We start from the raw sequence: 14,036 nt of genomic DNA on the forward strand, positions 1-14,036 counted from the left end.
GTTGTGTAGAGACATCAGGTGTAGGAGCGTGAGTTCAAGCCCGCGACATCCCACTTGTTCATCTTTAAATAAGGTGAACTCCAACCACTGGGTTATTTACAAATATTTTCCTACAATAAAATTTTATTCAAAATAATTTTTCTACCTCTCAAGTAGGTATAGTTACTTATTACTACTATAATTTTATTATATAACAATGGTTAATGCTAAAGAAACATATATAATAGAATTGAACATTGTTGGGTATTTATTTAAGGGAAAAGAGACGAAGCTAACTAAGAAAAATAACAATGTTGTTGCATTGTTTCCAAATTTCAAGAAAATGATCAATTTCAACTGGTGTACTAAATTTTCCATTAATAAATTTGAATCGGTTTTTGCTTATAAGAAACATTTTAGTATGCGACCCCATGATTCATAGTTTTTATTTGATAAGGAAGCAGTAACAAGACTGACACCAATATTTGAATCAAGGTGAAGGTAGTAAGGACTCAATTGATCAAGTGTTGGGTTCTTGGATGATTGATGTCACTATTGTTGTTGTTGATGATGATGGAAGAGGAATCTCCATGATTAAATTGATCCACCATTAATGTAAAAATATAAGTAACTTCAGATGATATTTAAAAAAAAATTATAAACTAATTATACATGTACTGATACCATAATACAATGTGAAATATGTAAAATGTAATTGAATATGCAAAGGGTAATTGAATTCTCTTGCTCATTGATTTGGATAATATGAATACAAGATAATGTATGAATAAATTTGCCACAACTAACAAAACTAACACCTAAATAACTTAACAAAATGGTACATGTGTTATCCTATAAGAGTAATAACTCCACTAAAATTCATGTTTTGACGCAATAGTTTGAAGAAAATGAAATCACTATTAAAGACTATTATCTAATTTCATTTAATAAACTTTAAAATTTAATAACAAATGAATATTTTTCTCTATTTAGATTAATCATCAAATTCATTTATTATAGTTTTCACTTAAGACATCATATGCCCCCAAACTTTATCAAGGGAATGACATTATAATCGGTAAGAATATGGGAAAATGTCATTTCATAGATCCCATGGCATAACTTCTAGTTTACATGTACGGTCGATTACTTATATAACAAGTAATCACACTCATAACTAACTACCTCATAACTAACTCCTAGTTAGTTATTCTATTGGCTAAACACATTCTAACATACACTCCTCTAATCTGAAACTTAGCAAAGAAACAAATTAAAACATGATACAATCATTGGATCAATAAACATTTACAGTAAAGATTTAAATGACACAAATTTCAATTCTTGTTCTGATGTAATTGAAAGATTCAAGCTTCAATGGCTTTGTTAGTACATCTCCAAGTTGTTATCATGTGCTGCAATGATTCATCTTTATTGTTCCATCTTTGGTCAATTCCCTAAGAAAGTGAAACCTTACATCTATGTACTTATATCTTCCATGCATGACATGGTTCTTTGACAACTTAATTATGGAATTATTGTCACACATGATAATCGTACCATGATTCTGAGTCTGACCAAGCTTGTGAAGAATGTGTTGAAGCCACACTACTTGAAAAGCACATGAGGCTGCTGCAATAAACTCAGCTTCGATGCTTGAAAGAGTTACAATGGATAGCTTCTTTGAAGACCATGATATATGACCTAATCCAATCTTAAGCACATACCCTATAGTGCTTTTTTCTGTTATCACTATCTCCTGCATAATTTGAGTCTGACCACCCCTGCAGTGTCATCTCATCATTCATCTTGTACAAGATTCCCAAATTCATAATTCCCTTTAGGTACCTTGAGATTTATGTTATTGCTGCTAAATGAATTTCAGTTGGTCTCTCCATGCATCTAGGCATAAGCACATCGAATATGCAAGATCAATCCTAGTAGCAAGCGAATACATTAAGCTTCCCAGCATTTGCTTGGACATCAACTAACTTTCCATTTTCATCCTTGGTCAACCTACAACCTGGCACAATAGGATTATAAACCTTATTGCATTCATCGATGCCAAATCTTGTGAAAATTTCATTGGCATATTTTTCTTGGTAGATGAAGATTCATGCACTTTCAGGCTTTACTTCCACCCCAAGGAAGTATCTCATCTTCCCCACATTTGTCATAGAAAACATTTTCCTCGTTGATTCTTTGAATCTTTCAAACATTTATTTATTATTGCATGTGTAGATTAGATCATCTACATACAAGCTGACTATAGGGATCTTGTCCTCACTATGCTTCACAAATAATGTATGTTCATGAGATCATTTTTCAAAATTCTCTTGATTGAAATATGCTTCAATCTTGCTATATAAGGCCTCTGGAGCTTGCTTAAGGTCATAAATTGTCTTTCTCAACTTGTAGACCTTGTCTTTCCTTCCTTTCTCATAGTCAAGAGGTTGATCTACATAGACATCTTCCATCAACTCACCATGTAGGAATGCACTCTTGATATCAAGTTGATACACCAACCACTTTTTGCATGCTGCAAGTGCTAGGACACTCCTGATAGTATCTCATCTTGCCACAGGGGTAAAAACTTCATTGTAATTTATGCCATGTTTGTTGTGAGTACCCTTTAGCCACGATTTTTTTTCTTTGTATTTATCCACTTCCCCTTTTTCATTGCATTTAGTTTTGTATATCTATTTGACCTCAACTTTCTTGGCTCCTGGTGGTAGATTGACTAGACTCAAATTATCATTTTTCTCAATACTTTCAATTTCCAAGTCCATAGCTTTCCTCCACTTCTCATGCTTGATTGCTTCATCATAATTGAGAGGATCATTGCTGTTACAAAACACTGCTAAGTTGTGTATATGTTCATCTTCTTTCTCTTATGAGTTTGTAACATAGTCATCTAAGTACCCTGGCCTTCTTCTTTGTCTTACTCCAGGCTCACTATACTCTTGCCTTTGAGAATTGTTTTCTTATTTAGTTGTAGTATCCTCACTTGCACTTTATTATAAATTACTTCCATCATGCTGAGAATTATCATTTTCAATATGCACTCCATCATCAATCACTTCAACCTCATCACTCTCCACGTCTACTTCTTCTCCATCAACATTGTTGGTTGATTGACTCTTGTCATCTTTATCATTCATGTTCCATTTCCAACCTTTTGATTCTTCAAAAACCACATCCTTGTCGATCAGAATCTTATTATTCACAAGATCATATAGTTTGTAGGCCTTTGATTCTTCATGAACTCCCATAAGAACACACTTTATACTCTTAACATCTAGCTTTTTCATGTGTACATCTGGAATGTGTAAAAAAGCTATACACCTAAACACCTTGAAGTGATGCACTGGGGGATTTACACCACTCCACGCCTCTTCTAGAGTCATGGTCTTCACATACAATATTGGACTTTTGTTGATTACACATGCTTCCCATTTAGCTGCTTCAGACCAAAAATTCTTAGGAAATTTTCTACTTGACATCATGCTTCTGATCACATTCATCAATGTCCTGTTCTTTCTCTTTGATACTCCATTATGTCGTGGAGTATAAGCAGTTATCAATGACCTCTTGATTCCATGAAGACTGCATAAATAATAAAAAGCATTTGATGTAAACTCTTCTCCTTTATATATCCTAAGACATTTGATGTAGAGGTATGATTCTTTTTCCAATGCTTAGAAGCATTTGAAAACATCAAAGGCACAAGCCTTTTCATGCAAAAATTAAATCCATATTTTCCTACTAAAGTCATCTATGAATGTAATGAAATGACTGCTTCCACCATTTGATGCAGGCTTGATAGGTTCACACACATATGAGTGGATTAACTCAATCTTTTCTTTAGCTCTCCATTTAACATGCTTTGGTATGGTTTCTCTATGTTGCTTTACCATCAAGCAATATGAATACGTCTCCTCCAGGTCCTTCAATCTAGGCATTCCATTTACCATATCCTTCTTGATGAGTGTGTCAAGGCCTTTGAAACTCAGATGGGCATATTTGCAATGCCACATGTGTGTGACATTCTTTGTATAAATCTCCATGCATGTGGGAAGAACTACAAGTGCATACACAACAAACATCATGTTGGATGAGATATTTGTATTCATAATCAACCCTTTATCACCATGAAGTACCTTGCAACCTCCATCTTTGAACATTATTATTATATCCTTTTGCATTAGTTTACCAACACTTAGAAGATTATTCTTCAAGCCTAGAAAGCAATACACATCAGTAATTACCCGAGTGATGCCATTCATGTGAAGCTTCAAATTTCCCTTTCCCATCATTTGCATCTTAGAATCATCTCCCAGTTTGACAGATTCTCAAAATATTTCATCATAATTAAAGAGTCATTCTTTCGTTCCCACCATGTGATTGCTACATCTTGAGTCAAGAAACAACATTTAATTGTTGGTTTTTGCGACATCCCTTTGAGCCATGAGTAGCAACTCCTCACTCTCATCAAATTCAATAAAGTTGACATCATTCTCCTGCTAATTTGGACATTCACTCTAGTAGTGCCTTATCTTGTAACACTTGTAGCACTGAACTTGATCTCTGCTGAGTCTTCCTCTACCTTGACCACAAACTCCACCATGCCCTCTACCTCAATTATTTTTACCACCACGACCATAATTTGCAACCTTTAACACTTGTTCTTCTTCCTTTTCTTGGTTAATCTTCATTCTTGGCTCATGAACAAGAAGACTACTTTGTAGCTCATAAATGGATAGTATTGTGACATCATTCGATTCTTCTATGAAGCATACAACATAGTTGAATTTCATGGTTATATACCTCATCAATGGTAGTTTGCTTCATTCTTTCACCTTTAGTTGTCATATTGTTTGCAATTGCCAAGGTTCTTGCGAAGTATTCATCGACTGATTCACTATCCTTCATGCAAAGTACTTCAAATTCACGATACAAGGCCCGCAATTGCACCCTTTTCACCTTTGTAGATCCTTAATACTTCCTACGCATGAAATCCTAAATATCCTTTATGGTGTCACGAATCAAGATTGTTTCAAGAATTGTTTGATCAATTGCTTGAAACAAGTAATTCTTGACTTTTTGAGCTTGCTTTCCTCTACGAGCTTTCTTTATTCTGGTGTCGTATCTTGTGGTGCACACCTTCCTTAACCAATTCCCAATACTCTTTGGATCAAAGACGATTCTCCATGAGCCTCGCCAAATGATCATATAATTTGTCGAATTTGGGAATTGTTGGGGTCAAGAACTTTGAGTAATCGACCATGGAAAAAACTCAAGAGATGATACACGAGTGAACGAAAAAACTGATTACTTTTTTCTGTCTTGAATAAAAAAAATTGTGTTTCTTTCTAATACCACTTGTAAGAATATGGGAAATATCATTTCATATATTGCATTGTATAACTTGTAATTTACATGTATGATCGATTACTTATATAACAAGTAATCACACTCATAAATAACTACTTCGTAACTAATTCCTAATTAGTTATTCTATTGGCCAAACACATTCTAACATAATCACTATGAATATTAATAAAAAAATGAATCTCATTAACATTTGATAATTTTTAGTGTCTCTTTGGATTGATAACATCTGATGAAATGAAATTGAGGGAAACAGTAAGTAATCAAATTTCATTATTTGGATTTTTAAAGAAATGGATGCATCAAAATGAAACATGATGAAATCCAATCGATTCAATGCTTTAATTTTCATTCCGCCCGATTTAAGGTGCATGCAACATGATGAAGTAATTAGTTATATTTTATTCCAACAAATTAACAAAAATATCCAAATAATAGAATGAAATATATGATTCATTCTATTTTGTTTCATTTCATTAGGTTTTATTCCACTCCGCTCTAGTCCATAAATCCAAACATAACCGTAATCAGTGATTTTAATACTCAGTTAAGGTTTATGGTTAACACAATCCTACAATTTGGTAAATTAAATTGGTATTTGCTGAAAAAAACATAAAGTTGAATAACATAAAAAATAAAAAATAAAACAAATTTTGATAAACAATGAAAAACAAAACAAAACACAACGTTGTAATTGGTTTGGGATGGTACTGTACCTTGTTACAGTAGATTGTAATGTTAGTATATTTGTCCTTTTGGGGTCTCCTTCAAAGAAACAAAACCTTCTCATTCTCATTCTCATTCTCATTCTCTCTGCTGAATCCCAAAAACCTTCTTCTCCCATTTCCTCTGAGAGATTGATTGAGAGAGAGAGAGAGAAAGTGATTAACTTTGTGTTATTCTGGCATCATACTCGGTAACCAATCAACCATGTCTCTTGGGTATGCTGAGAAACTTTCCTTCATAGAAGATGTAGGCAACGTTGGAATGACTGAACATTTCGACCCATCTACCATTTTGCGTGAAAAAGTGGGTCCCCTTTTGCTCCATTCACCTTCTTGATATTATTTTTCATCTTATTGTTTACACTGTTGTTGCTTCCCCTTTCTGCCCTTTTTGCCTGTAATAGACTAGTTTTGCTGGATGATGATCTCTCATATTATGTGCAAATTTTGTTGCTTTTAGGGTTCTATGATTATGATTATCCTTTGTTGTTATGTGCCGCGTGATTGATTGATAATGGTAGTGATCTTGTGCTGAATTTGGGTGAAATTTGGTTCTTGTTTTGATAATCAGCATGCATGATTGTGGATGATTCTGTTTTTGTTGTACAAGGGTTTTGATTTAGTGAGAAATGCTTTGAGATTTTGAAATGTTGACAGATATGTGTTTAGGTATTTTAGGGATTGTGTTTCACCATAACATTGCAATTTTTTTATATATAGATAATCAACAAATGATGGCTTTGTCAATTTCACAATTGATGTTACTGATCGATTGAAACCTGAAGCACGGACACCGACACCGACATTTGTGATTATGTTCAATTTTTTCATTTTCTCAAATTATTATTGGTGTTGTCGTGTCTGGTGTCCGTGATTCATAGCTATTGGGTTTTATTTAGGGCATATAACTATTCATCCAGTGTGGGACTCTCAACACACATCCCTCACATTTAGGACGGAACATCTAGATTGTGACTCAAGTGGCCCAACAATAGATGGCCTAACAGATCTAGGATAGGATAGACTCGAGTACCATCTTAGTGTTTCTGAGGTTTAACTAAACCCTACAAAACTAGCATGTTCGAGAGATATATCCCCCGCTTATTGCCACTACTCAGATCATATTGAATATCCGATATGGAGGTCTCAACTGGTAAAGTAGGATACCGATTTTCATTTTACATGCATTGTGGCCAGTGTTGTTTTGAAAGTTAATTTTTCCATTTAAATGTTTTTCTATGGTATTTTGTTGAAGTTTGTTCATATGCTTATGTAGTGTTGTCATATTTCTGCCATGACGTTATATCACGGCGGATTTCGTGCCATTTTCTATAGGTCACAAAAACTATCACATCACACCCGCCAAGACCGCAACACCATGTTTATATGGCAGATTTTTAGATGAACGACATACTCCGCCATTGATAGCACTGAGTTTTTGTGCAGTACAATGTTAATGCAGATATGCATGAATATGTTTGTTTTATTCATTAAGTTTACTGTCCCTTTTTCAATATGGTTCTCTTTTCTGGTGCTGGATGGTTGTTAAATTGAATATCAAGAACCCTTCGTCTGGGTTCTCTTAACCATCCTCTTGATCTACATTTACAATTACATCTGTTATGTTAGTTCTCTTTCAATTGTTTCTCATCTTTTGCATTGGAATGCAATGTGCCAATTATCCCCTAATGAGAAGTTTCCTTCATTACATTCTAATGATTGTATACACACATATATGGAATGTAATCATTACCTTCACTTAACTGGAATGCATGATTTATTTACTAAGATTTTTTTTTCTCTTGGCAGATAGAGCAACTCGCTATTATGATTAAAAAGGTACCGATTGCGGCTACTTATTTATGATTATACTCGGAACCTTTCTATTGTTTTTTTTTATGTAATAGCCTCTTTAACTTGTATTTATTTTTCTACTTGCAGAGTAAGCATCTAGTAGTGTTTACAGGTGCAGGAATATCAACTTCATGTGGTATACCTGATTTTCGAGGTCCCAAGGGAATTTGGACACTTCAGGTGATGGTTTTGAAGTTTGTGAATACTTAATCAATAATGGAAATTTAACTTTTTTTTTTCTTCTGTTCACACCGTTGTGAAGTAAGTTTACGTGTTTTTGGACGTGATGTGGACGGAATAATATTGTAGCATCTGTATTATTCAGATGCTACTACGTTGTTTGTCAGTCCTCATTCGCTTGTAGTCTTCTTCCTTTCTCTTATGGTTTATGGATTTTATGCGGCTCTTTTCATCTGATTTTCTGTTCTGTATTGTTATTACAGCGTGAAGGTAAAGCCTTGCCTGAAGCATCATTACCGTTTCACCGTGCGGTGCCAAGCTTGACTCACATGTCTCTCGTTGAATTAGAAAAGGCTGGTATTTTGAAGTTTGTTATCAGCCAGGTAGAATCACCGCGTTTTTATTTTGTGTATCTACTTTTTCCCTTTAGATATATGATAACTTTAGTTTTAGCTATGTTTCCACTTGTTCTTTCGCAAATCACAATCAAACATCAATAAGAGTTTCATCCAATTTTAATCGAAATTATCATTCTTTGGAGCAGAATCCAGCATTTAATTTTCTTCGCCATTCTTATAACCTTTTATTTTCTTATGATAGAATGTTGATGGTCTCCATCTTCGATCTGGAATACCAAGGGAAAAACTGTCTGAACTGCACGGGAATTCCTTTATGGAAACTTGCCCTTCATGCGGAGCTGAGTACGATCTTATCACTCTTTCCATGCTAATTTCGCACGAGCTTTCTTTTCCATGCATATGCAACATATATATCTTCTGCAAAGTTATGAATATTTACAGCGCAGATGATAGCGAGTATCAGTGAAAAAGGACAACTACTGTTCTCTTATCAACAAAATTTCATTTCATACATTTTACAAGCCATTTATAATTTCTAATATTTTCTACATAAATCCTGCTCTAGACCTGGCCTGATTTGTCTACTTCTTGCATTAAGTCAATCCTGTTGTGTTCGTGTTTTTCAAAAACTTACCTCATGAAAGAATTGTAATCTAATTGAATGATTTGAACCTCTTAAGGTACTTTCGTGATTTTGAGGTAGAAACTATTGGTTTAAAGGAGACATCACGGCGCTGTTCAGACGCAAAATGTGGGGCAAGACTTAAGGATACAGTCCTTGACTGGGAGGTAAAACATTGTTCACCATTAGGTCCCAGTTGTACAATAACATAATAATGTAGTAATATGATAGAAGTACAGATTGCACCATGCATTCACCGAAACATATGTGCGAATGTTCATGATACAGTTCAGTTAGAAAACCAAACCATACTAAAATGTCACTCGAACCGAACCGAACCGTTTCAATTTACTCAGAACTGAACCGAACTAGAATTATTGGTTTGGTATACCATTTTGAAATTACGAACCGTTAACCGAACCATTTGTTAAAGAACTGAACTACTAAAACTTGTTTTTAGTATTTTTCAGTTTCGGTTTGGTTTATTTGCCATATGGTTCGGTTCTAGAACTGTTTGTGCAATATGGTTCAGTTATTTTAACTTCAGTTCAATTCAGTTTGGTTCGCAGGTTTTTTTTTGCGTATATGTGTCTGCCTATTTATGTTTCCATCTGAATATCTCTCTATGTATGCCATTGTACGTACAGGATGCATTACCGCCGAAGGAGATGAATCCTGCTGAGAAGCACTGCAAACAGGCAGATATAGTGTTATGCTTAGGGACAAGGTAATAACAACATGATTTATTTCTTATCACTGCAACAATTTTCATTTTTCATATCGTCTCGGTAATTGTGGCATGTTCAGTTGAGTTCAAAATGAATCATACTAATTTGGGGGTAATGTTACATTTGAAGTTGTGGGATTTTCGATAAAGGAGGACATAAAATAATAAGAACCTTGAATATATATATCCCTATTTATGCAGTCTGCAAATAACTCCAGCCTGCAACTTGCCTCTTAAAGCACTTCGTGGCGGAGGTAAAGTTGTCATTGTAAATCTCCAGGTTTGTCTCCCCTTTTTTTCTCCTAACCACCTTCTGTGTGTTAATGAGGTGGTTGATCCCATCACACTATCATTCAATAATATCCGGAATAACATTTAATTTATTTCAAATAAGATCCTTATGATTGTCCCGTGCGTCACTATGATCATGTTGTTAATAGTATCATATCATATAGAAAAAGTAAGTCTTGTCTGCCTCTATGTTATCACTCGGATAGAGGCGCGGCGCGGTCATCCCAAAAAGGAAACGGACCAGGAGCGGAGAGCGGAACGGCAGATATTTTAGTGACACGGCCAGACACTAATACAGTTAATACTAATGAAAACATAATTGTTAAAAACTAAAATAAATTAATCAAAATTCATGAAGTTCAATAAAATAAAATAAAATGTCAATAAAATTCAATAAAATAACCTTGCTATCCTTAAAAATTTAAGGATAATATCATGTATGGCAGACGCGGCCCGATCGGTCACATCAGAGCGGCCTCGTTCCGAATCCAATCCCATTATCGTGGTTGTTCTGGCCGAGTCACTCATCTGTGACGGAACGGCACAACCTCGGTTTTCTTGGTTTTCCTGTTCCGTGCCGAGCTAACGGCCGGAACGACCGGGTTTGATTAGATAGGTCTGCCTTGACAAGCTTATGCATTGCAACACTACACAAAAGTGCCCTAAATTTCTAGCATTTGGATGTTGCAATTTAACTGTGGTCACTATCCTACATTTGCCCTATTTTCAATAGAATATGTCTAAACTATAGGATATTTATGCATTGCTACAACTATGATATTATCAAAGTTAAGTATGTAATTATACTTTCAATCTCTGAACTTCATCCCTGAACATGCTGAATGCTTCTAATTTTGGAGTCTCAGTTTTTTTCTTTCTTCTTTTTAATATACTTTATGCCTGTGTTTATCCTAGTCATCTAAACTATAAATGCTTTGAACTCTTCAGAAAACCCCTAAGGACAAAAACGCGTCTCTAGTCATTCATGGGTTTTCGGATAAGGTATTTGATAAGATGCTTAGCTATCCATAGTTATTTGGTTATTCGTGTTAATCCTTGTTATCCATTTCCTTTGTTTGATGAATTACTTATGTTTTTAAACTGGAACAGGTAATTGCAGGTGTCATGGAGCACCTAAATCTGCGGATTCCTCCTTTCATAAGGATTGACCTTTTCCAGATTATTGTAGTGCATGCTTTGAGCAACGGTATATAATCTGTGCTTCTTTTTTATATAATAGAATTTGTGTCACACTGCAAGATGCCACACATGCAAAATACCAAGACACGTGAATGACTTGCTCACATAATTGATTCGATTTTCATCGCAGATAAAAGATACGTGAACTGGACTCTCCAAGTTGCAAGTTCTCATGCCCAGAAAGCAGCATTGCCTTTCATCAAGTCTGTCGAGGTGAATTCACGTGTTGAATCTATATCTGCCTGTTGTTTTATCATTTATTTATATATGTTGGCTGGATTGACTTCTACGAGCTGTAGACTTTTTGGAATCTTTTTGTTGGGTTTCTTGCTCATTTCTTAACTTCGTGGAAAACTTCACTTTGAATGTCATAAGAATAACCAGATATTGAATATGGATATGTAGATCACTTGGTACATAGAATAGCATGGTTTGGAAATTTCTTATGATTTTACGAGTTGTTCAGAGACGTGATAAAATGTTTCTTGTGCCTTCACCAGCAACTTGTGCTTTTGGGAAGATGGTTTTGGACATGATATCAAAATCTCTAATTTTCAAATGGGCAGAGATTGATTCTCTCCAACTTGTGCTTTTTGTATTACGATCTAATGAATGTGCGTTAATTAAGCCGAGTGAAATCAGATAGTAAATCCTGCCGGTTTCATGTCAAGGAAAAGTAAGAAAGGAACTTTCTTGTTCCTAATCTCCTTACTGGCACAGCTGCATTCCATTCACCAACTTCACGTTGTCTTAACAAAAAAGTAGAAAGAAACTGACTAGCATATCTGTCCTTGTCTGCAGGTTTCCTTCTCGGACAAGGAAGGTTTCAAAGAAGCCATTCTGGATAAGCAACCCTTTCGGCTTAAAAGGTCCCACACTTTTGCAATGTGATTTTGTTTCTTCCTTTAATCAGTATCTTAGAGTTCATTAAATTCTTGATATCTTTCCGTTGCTTAAATTTTAATACTTATTTTGATGTATGATGTCTTAGAAGAACAGCATATAACAAAACTTTTGAAATGGTTCTAAACCTCAATTTTGGTGAAGGCTGTGGTTGCTCGTCTCTTGAAGTTGATGTCCCGATCGATTTTATGGTGAGACCTGTAAAAATATTTGTTATTATTTGACCGGAAGAAGTAAAGTTTTTCATTATTCATAAAATTTGTCAAGGGCCAGATGTTATAGAAAATGACTTACCTGAAAATTCAATTCTTACAGAGCTCAACTGACTGCTTCAACTTCGACAAAGATGTCATATTCCAAAAGCTGAGAGACAAGGCAGTCTTCGAGTCAAAATGCGGTCAGAATGCCGTTATCGAGAGAAAAACCATCTTGAGTCCTAGAAGCGACATTACTACCTATGCAATCGTAACCAACGTTGTTCATTACAGCAAACCAGTCCCCGATTCTCTAACCAACTGTGATCTTAAAAAGAGAAAAGATATCATGATCGGCACAGGATCGTCTTGGAAGCGTTCGAAAGTTTCTAAGGGTAAATCGATATCAAAGAAGGAATGAATTAATAGATAGAAAGAGGTAGGTTCTGTAAGTATGATACCAAACATTAGAGAACTGACAGGATTGACAAAATGTAGAGACTGAGTGAATTTTGTTAGATGTTACACTCAGTCTTTTTCCCTAAATGGTGGCCATGATGCTGAAAAACTCTTTTGTATAATAACTAATTACTGAATATATATATAGTGTGTAATCTTGGTGTGGCTTTTGTAATGTTTTTTTGGTTAGTTTGACAAATGATGAGTATATGGAATGATTCATATGGTGTTGCAATTAGGTAAGAAATGTGTTTTCATGAGAAATAATATGAAAAACCTTTGAGCAATCATTTTCATGTGTGATGAGTAAGACAACAAAATAGAAGCAATTAGGCATATTGCAGCATCTAATAGCTATTAATGTTTCCTTTTTATTTATAGGTTTTGATTAGTTCTGTGTCGAGTGAAAAACTATGTGTTTTCATAGATTATTAGAAATTAGTCCAGGCTAGACTCATGGCAGACTGCAAAAAAAATTAGTTCACATGAACCATTTTTAAAAAAAAATTCTCATTCCATGCTATGTATTTCTCACGTATCTTGTAAAAACTCGAAAATCTCCTTTTTGAAAATTATCTTCCAAAGGCACTCTTTGAAAGTTATCTTTCAGAGTGTAATATTTTATACATATAATCAGAATCTTAAAAGTTATTCAAGATTCTATTTCATATTTTTTTAAACCTTCACAAATAAGTTTTCCTTCTTATTTTGACTACATAAAGTTCATAGGCGGAAATGTATATCTATATTTCTTTTTACTAATTTATTTAGTAAATGGGTAGAGAGAGAATTGATCAAGGAGTTTGGGAACATCCGGACGTCATCCAGATCAAGTCAGAGTCTCTTAAAAGCGTCCCAAAATAGGACGACCACTGAGCTTTTGAGATCGATAACACTTGCTTTACATCCTAGTTGTTATAATGCACTGTGATGATCATGAGATCGCTGTTATGAGGTAGGATGCCAATAGAATTCTTGTATGAAAATGTAATTTTGAATTCTGGCTCATTCTCCATGTCTGCCTTAGGGCTGGAAGAGCTGGATTCTCCCCAGCCGACAAACCCTCAAGCGATGGTGTTGGCAATGGCATTGTGTTGGAGAAGGTAACTGAGATGGTTGGTGAGTGACAATGATTATGGTCCAAGTTAGTTT

General features: G+C 34.8%; 1 protein-coding gene across 1 annotated transcript; it reads left to right on the forward strand.

The window, feature by feature from the left end:
- Positions 1-6,067: 6,067 nt before the first annotated feature.
- On the forward strand, positions 6,068-13,059 carry LOC127084727 (NAD-dependent protein deacetylase SRT1). Its single transcript, XM_051025234.1, has 14 exons — positions 6,068-6,399; positions 7,905-7,934; positions 8,037-8,129; positions 8,393-8,512; positions 8,730-8,830; positions 9,169-9,277; positions 9,758-9,837; positions 10,039-10,117; positions 11,077-11,130; positions 11,239-11,335; positions 11,459-11,541; positions 12,130-12,197; positions 12,320-12,422; positions 12,547-13,059. Exons 1-14 carry the CDS (start codon positions 6,301-6,303, stop codon positions 12,844-12,846), a joined length of 1,416 nt encoding a protein of 471 aa, XP_050881191.1. The 5' UTR covers positions 6,068-6,300; the 3' UTR covers positions 12,847-13,059.
- Positions 13,060-14,036: the final 977 nt, after the last annotated feature.

Source organism: Lathyrus oleraceus, chromosome 5 (assembly GCF_024323335.1).
Source record: "Lathyrus oleraceus cultivar Zhongwan6 chromosome 5, CAAS_Psat_ZW6_1.0, whole genome shotgun sequence".
Classification (NCBI taxonomy): domain Eukaryota; kingdom Viridiplantae; phylum Streptophyta; class Magnoliopsida; order Fabales; family Fabaceae; genus Lathyrus; species Lathyrus oleraceus.